At 39.0% G+C, this 7638-nt stretch overlaps 1 protein-coding gene across 1 annotated transcript in view; it reads left to right on the top strand.

The window, feature by feature from the left end:
- Positions 1-7638, top strand: part of LOC122810625 — a 1334722-nt gene that overhangs the window by 191108 nt on the left and 1135976 nt on the right. The window contains exon 3 of the mRNA XM_044082201.1: positions 5810-5910. Coding sequence (XP_043938136.1) covers positions 5818-5910 — 93 coding nt within the window. The 5' untranslated portion in view covers positions 5810-5817. The remainder of the gene's footprint in view (positions 1-5809; positions 5911-7638) is intronic.

Here is a 7638-nt window from a genome sequence, read left to right as displayed (position 1 = left end):
TCACAAAAGTATTTTAAAAAGGGTTAAATTTTTTTGGATAGTATGCAGAACATGGTTAAAAGAAACCGGCCCAAGCACATGGAGTGTTGCAGGACCTGCAGCAGTCCCCTGGTAAACCCTGTAGCTTTCTAGCAAATTCCAGAGCGCGCACAGTTTCAGTGAAGCATAAAGGTGAGTCTGCACACTCAAAGCATGTGCCCTAACCTAATCTCATAGTCAACTGTTGTAATTGTGGTGGCAGTCATGTGTCTGAAAGAGACAATTGCTGAGCTGTTGGTCAGCAATGCCACAGATGTAAAAAGTGGAATAATTTCAAAAGATTTTGTAAATAAAAATAGGCTCATTGTTTTATTAAAAGAGAATATTAAGAGAGAAAATCGATCCATTAGAAAGCCGTGACCCTAATTTTTATGTCGGTGTGTCTCTGCTTAATGAAACAGTCAGTGCAGTATATTTATGGGAAAGAATGAAGTATTTTGTACTCTTAGGATAAGTGGAAGACTGAGCTGAAAGTTGACACAGGTTCAAAGTGCAACGTTATGTCAACAAACATTTGCTGGAGTATGTGCTGATGAAAAGCTTGATTTGGCAAAGTGTGCAAAGCTTGTCGCTTATGTTGGTGAAGTAATTCAAACTGAAGGTTCAGTAATGCTTTCATGTAACTCTGCTGGGAACAGATGTGACTTGCAATTTTATGTAGTCAAAAGGTACGTACAGTCACTTATGTCTGAGACAGTTTGAAAATGGAACTACTTTAATAAGAAGTCCACCGTGTAAGCTTAAAAGACCACTGTTCTAATTTTGCCCAGTGTATTTTCTCTACCTATGCTAATCTTTTTGAAGGCAAAGTAGGCAAACTCCCTGTTGTGTACTCCATGAAGTTAGACCTTGAAGTCGGCCAGTTGTCAGACCAGCCAGAAAAGTTCCAGCAACTATGCAGAACAAGAGTCAAGGCCAAGCTAGACAAAGTGGTGCAGCAAGGTGTGATTTGTCAAGGCTAAGCTAGACAAAATGGTGCAGCAAGGTGTGATTTGTCAAGGCTAAGCTAGACAAAATGGTGCAGCAAGGTGTGATTTGTCCAGCTAATGAGCAGACTGAATGGCTATCTTTCATGGTGGTAGCTCCTAAGAAAAGCTCATGTGATATCAGAATATGTATTGATTCAAGAAATTTGATCAAAGTACTGGAAAGACCTCACCATCCAATGCATACAGTCAAAGAAGTTGCTGCTCTTTTGCCAAATGCCTCTTTTTTTTTTTTTTTTTTTTTCTGTTTTGGAGGCAGAGACTTAATTTTGGCAAATTTTGCTTGACCGTAAGTCCTCATTGCTAACCACTTTCAGTACTCCTTTCGGCATGTACAGATTTCGAGAATGCCAGTTGGGATAAATTCTGGCAGTGAAGTCTTGCAGTTTGCAATGGGGCAAGTTTTTTCTGGTTATCAGTGTGCTATTATAGAAACATGATATTCTAGTAGGAGGTAATGGTGAAGTAGAGCATGGTAAACCTCCAAAGTTCTGGAAAGAGCACGTGAAGTGAATCTTAAGCTGAATCTTCAGAAGTGCGAATTCAGGCTACGAGAAGTTAACTTATGTTGGTCATTGGTTTACCAGTTAAGGTTTATGACCAGATCCTTCTAAGCAAATAAATTCTTGAGATGCCAGCTCCAGACAATGGTCAAGACTGACCACCAACCTCTAGTCACTATTTTGGGTAAGCCTATGCATACAGCTCCTGCCAGATTGGAACGCATGATGTTGAAATTGCAAAAGTACAATTTCCGTCATGTCTACACAAAAGGCAAACTTCTTTATCTAGCTGATGCATTATCCAGATTGGCCAGAAGTACCACTGAACAGCATGAAAATGAGGAACTTTATTTTGAAGTCATAGAAGGGAGAAATTCCACACGTCTTGAGCTTAGAAAGGCATACAGCCTCAGATCCAATACTTAAGAAGCTCAACCACTTTCAGTTGAGGATGGCCTTCAAAGCAGTTTTGTTTACCAGAAGTGCAACCTTATTTTCCTTGGAGATGAGATTTTGTTTGATAATGGTATTATGAAAGGTCCAAAAGTCATTGTTCCAAAATCCTTGCAACAAGAGTATATTACCATCTTGTGTTGTGGCCACCCAGGAACTGATTCTGTCAAAAGAAGGGTGAGATAACTAGTATTTTGGCCTACTATGTCAAAGGACATCGAGAGAGTTCTTTCATCTTGACCATCTATAATAGTACTAAGCCACATCAGCAGAAAGAACCACTTCAGCTAAAACAGATTCCTGAACTACCTTGGTTGAGAGGAGATAAATATTTTCGAATGGAATGATCAACATTATTTGGTGTTGATAGACTCCTCAAATTGGTTCAAGAATGACCTACTTCCTAATTTAGCGTCCAGTACTGTCATTACTAAGTTGGTGTCATTTTGCAGTCCACGGTAGTCAGCACAAAGTTAGTTCTGATAATGGTGCAGTTTACAAGCCAGCAGTTGAGATTTGCGAAGAGTGGAACTTTATTCATGTTAGAAGTAACCCTGAGTACTCTGTCAAATGGTTTCGCACTTTGAACTACATGTTCTGCCAAACCGTTATTAGAAAAGTTGAAGTGAGACAATAGCAATATTTTTCTGAATCTCAGAAATATTCCTCATGATGAATATCGCATCTTGGTTCACCTGCACAAAGACTTTTGTTGAGACAAACCAGAACCATACTACAAATTAATAGCAATCTGTTTCTTCCCTGCGCTAAGAACAAAGCAGTTAAAGCTCAACTCATGAAAAGGAGTTTGTCACAGAAGTCCAGCAAACTGCTCATTCTGTTACGAGACAGAGAGTGAGGATGCAGACGTCAAAGGTGTTTTGATCGGATAGGAGTCATGAGAAATGCATGTCCAGAGTAGCAGTCTTACTTCGTGGAATTGCAAGGAGTAGAATTTAGGTGGAATCTGAAACATTTAGTATCAGTGTCAGAGCCTGTATTGCAACATCTTGCCTGTGAGAGAGACTAGGTCTCAGTGAGTCGTCCAGTGTTCCAGTTCCAGAGGAGATTCCAGCAAATATCCCTGTTCCTGAGATTCCAGAAACTCCTTATTCACCAATGACCGTCCTTGTTGCTAAACCCAGTCCTAATTGCTATATCACTAGATCAGATTGCATTTCCTGACCATTTTCCGGATACACAGTAACTTGGACATGGACGTTGCTTATTTCGTAGTGTCTGTATACTTGCATGTCTTTTTCAGACATCACTTTATTGTGAGCAATTCACTAAAGGAGGGTGTAGATCAGTATTTTTGTATACCTGTAAGAAGCATTCCATGGGCTTTCACATGTGTATAAATACGGAGCACGTGTGAGCCAGACTACCATTTTGTAGAGAGCTGTTGAGATGTAAGCATGCATGTATGTAATGGTCTGTCAATCAGTTTGTGTATATTTATGTTGCTGCTATCCATTCTGATGTTTCTATACAATAAAATATATAAACGAACTACTGTGCCTGTTCATCTTGAATCATAACATAGTATGAGATAAGTCCTGGAACTCCCTCATGTTATGAATACTGCAACAGAGAAGAGCATTTATCATTCTGTTAAGATTTTACACAACTAATCTTTCTACAAAGAGGTTTCTCTGATATACAACATTACCTGTTGTTTAGGTGACACTTAACTGGATGTTGGTTTTTTTGTCTACATTTGAACCAGCTATTCTGGCTGCTTTTGGCTCTCACTTTTGTTGCTTTGACCTTTGCAAGAGAATGTCCAGGTTGCAACCATTCATGGTAGGTTAACCTTTTTACTTTTCCATGCATGTTGCGTTTATTGTAGAAGAAATTCCCCCATATATGCCCTTACTACTTTCAGAGTGTACCTTGAGTCTAGCCAGCTGTCTCGCTCATTTCTTTCAAACTCTGAGTGACCAGTAGAATAGACTGCAATATACTGTGGTCATGGTTTTGCAGTTATTGTACTTTGTCAATACCAAGTCCTTTTAGAAAGCTATACAGTTGTGGAATTCCTAGTATGAGACTGAAAAGGATAGCTAGTCAATTCAGACATTTCCAATTGGTTGTTACTTTCTAAATATTTTCTTATTCCCACCTTCGCAACTTATTTCCAGGCAGCATTACGGCATATTCTAGTAGGACGTTTTCTTTTATAGCGTATTGGAAAGGAGAGGACATGAAGCAATCTAGAGACAATTTACATAGTCCGCTATACGTTTGCAAACCATTACATACGAAATTCTTTTTCCAGGTCCAGACCTGGGTTGTTTGGACAATTCCCCAGGGGCTTCTGTACTCCTTCCCACTCTGGGTAAGCTTTGGTAATCAACACAAAATAGCCCAAGTCTATTGCAGCGGTGAGCGAGTAGTGATGGTGAAGTTGTAATTATCATAACAGCAGATGTTTAAATTACTTACTGCTGCAGTCACTGCACCCACCCTCCACCACCATCTACTGTATTTATAATTAGCTATTTGGATAAAAAGTCATGTTTGTCTTTTTGAGGTTCCAGTATGAGTAATATGTCTGTTTTTGTGCAAGAAAGTCCTTAAGTTTTTTACATTCAGATTGGCTAGCACCTTGGAGTGAAATCAGCAGAGAGCAGATGGAGGAGGAAGAGTTGTTTGAGGACTCTCCATTTCTTGTCTCATGGGTAGGATACAATTCAAACAGCCAAAGGCTACTGCAACAGTAAAGATTTTGAATATCTGTCTTGCTATGGTAAGTGCAACTTGCACAACTGTACTTTAAGAATACAGAAATTGATCACCATTTGGAGGTTCTTAAGAAAATGCGTTTGAAAATATCCATACCATGCCTCATGGATTTTATAGATTCATAGAAGGTTACTAGGCTAACGGCCATAGAGCCGTTACAAACCTAGTCATACTAATCCCAAGTTTCCCCAGTTGTCAGTGGTTAGGTGAGTAAAGTTCACATAGGTAAGGGTCTATGGTAGTTATCGACCTCCTCTGCCCAGGTGGGACATAGGTGCCATCCTAGGAGTGAATTTGCAGTCCACCCATCCATCGGTGTAGGTTGAGTTTGAAGATCAGGGAGGTGCTTTGTTTCAGATGAATTGGAAGCTTGTTCTAGAGAAGTTGCAATGTCAGAGGCTAGATTAAGATCCCTAGAATGAGTGACCCTTGTACAGTTTGATTTACGAATATGTAGTGTTTCCATCAGGGCTGGGACAGAAACTGCCCTACAAGTCAAGCACAGCTCACACCTTGGCGACCTGTAGGAGATGGAATACAGTGACGGGGCTTTCATTCTTTCCACACAAGACTTACTTTCTGTATCAATTTGAAAACATTTGTTAATGGAATGGAAGGGTGTTGTAACTCGTTAAATGTTAGGTTGTCCCTTTCCTGCATGTTCTGGATGATTTAATAGATTTCTTGAATCAAACTGTTTCCTTCCAAATTACTTGAACTTGAGTTTGGATCACACTTCTTTCCTTCTTTCTTTATCCCAACTTTTACAGGGTGTTTTGTTTACTTTTTGATTTTGAATGTTTATGCTCCCTGGGTACACTGTACACTTACTGACAGAGTGCATGTATTTAATATTATGCAGAAAGCTTGCTTTTCTGGAGTAACTTTTGTTGTCTGTATGCAGATCTCTATAAGCAGTCTTCTGTTTTCTTTTTATTGTATTTATTGTGCATTCTACCCTAGGTGCTCTCCTAAGTGGTAAAGCAGAGACATCACTTTTAGCTGTATAACACCTATTGAAGTACTTTTGTGTTGACAGCAACCAGTATAAATTTAAACTGTTGTATTCTTCTTTTTTAGTTTCTGCAATGGATTGTGATGCAATAATGGAGTGCCCTTATGATAAGAACCATCAAGTCCGACACAGCAGGTTTCCCTACCACCTTGTAAAATGTAGAGAGGTAAGATTGCTTGCACATCTTAATCAGAAGCGCAACATGTACTGTATTACATGTTTAGTGTCGGGGGAGGTAATTCTGATAAGGATTAAACTGTGAACTTGGTCTCCGCTTGTCTTTGAGCTGCTCTTCCTTGTCTTGCATGTTGATATTTTGGTATTTAAGGAGTTTTAAGTAATTCTGCTGCAGACTGCAAGCAGGTAGTTGTCAATAGTGAACAAAACTGTAATTTTAATTCATGTATGTTAAGAATAACATGGATGAAAGTATAATAGCAATGCACCTCATTTGTTTATCAGCTCACTGGCATGAAATGAAGTGGGATTGTGTCCATGCAAAACAGCATTCTGAGTGCTTTTCTGTGAATGGCAAAGCCCTAGTGATTCTGTCACTGCAGGCAAGCTTCCTGAACCTCTGCTGTATAATCAGCCTGAGACCTTCACCTCATAGTAAGTAATGCTTGCCACTGGTCTAATAGTGTAAGTAACTCTTAAGCCTACAAGAAGTATAAGTAAGTGAAAATAGTCTTAATTGACTAGACAATAGCATACTTTTTACCAAAGGAATTGTTAAGCATTCTTATATTCAGTGTAGGATTTTAGCTTAGGGAGTATCAGTTGTGTTCCCTTACACTACTTAGGATTTCATACTTTTGTTTATTGGGATATTCTAGTGGTTCCAGCATTCCCAGATGTTTTTCTACAATGATTTTCCCTTCATGTGACAAAGCCCTAAAAAAAGTGTATGTGTACGTATGTGTGTGTATGTGTGTGTATATATATATATATATATATATATATATAAAATCAGTGGCGGATTTAGGCTCATGAGCGCAGGGGCTGGCCACCCCTCCTTTTTTAAAGTAGTGAACATTTATGGCATGAAAAAAAAAAAAAGTAACTTACTGTTTATTTGTTGAAATCTGAAAATGTACATTCAAGAGTGTACATTTTTCCATTTCAACAATGGCAGATTTACCAGCAGTGCTAAAGTGCCCCATTATTACCATTAATCTCTCAAATGTACCGATTTTGGAGATGCATTTTGCTCTTCAGCCTTGCCGTTTGCCAGTTTATATTTTTGTTTATGCTTTGCAAGGGTGTCTCCTGTAATACAATTGAACTGAGAGGCTTAGTTCCTTGTCTGCTGATTCCCACGGTCCAATCATGTTCCAGAAGCCAGAGTAATCCTGCTAAGAAGTCAAGAGCAATTTCAGCTGAGACATTCCTCAAGTTACTTCAGTAGATGTGTGTGTGTGTGTGTGTGTGTGTGTGTGTGTGTGTGTGTGTGTGTGTGTGCTCCATCCATGGACTGACGAGGGAAATTCCTCCAGCCGCTTCTGAAAGTTTTCCCCTAGCTTTTCACTCAACTGTAAGTACTTCACCGAGCCAAAAATCGTTAAAAAAAAATGAAAAACATTCCTTAGCTTCATACTGAAATGTTCAGCAGTCATCAAAAATAAAGAGCGGCTATCATTCTTTTCCCTTAAACTTATCTTTGTCAAATCCCCCACACCACTGAACATATAAATACAAACTCCATCATGCATTGCAATACGCGAAAAATGAAGCATTCTCAGAAAAGGTAGTCTCAACATAGCAATACACATTCATGTCATTTAATCTCCTAGTTTCTTTGTTTAGATGTACAGACCTGTGTAGTTTCCTTCTGCCAATCATGCTTTATGTAATTTTAAGACTTAAAGGGGGGAAATTAAAATAAGATTTATTC

This window comes from Protopterus annectens, chromosome 9.part0 (assembly GCF_019279795.1).
Source record: "Protopterus annectens isolate FY-2018-M chromosome 9.part0, PAN1.0, whole genome shotgun sequence".
NCBI lineage: Eukaryota > Metazoa > Chordata > Ceratodontiformes > Protopteridae > Protopterus > Protopterus annectens.
This window is presented reverse-complemented; position numbering and strand designations above follow the sequence as displayed.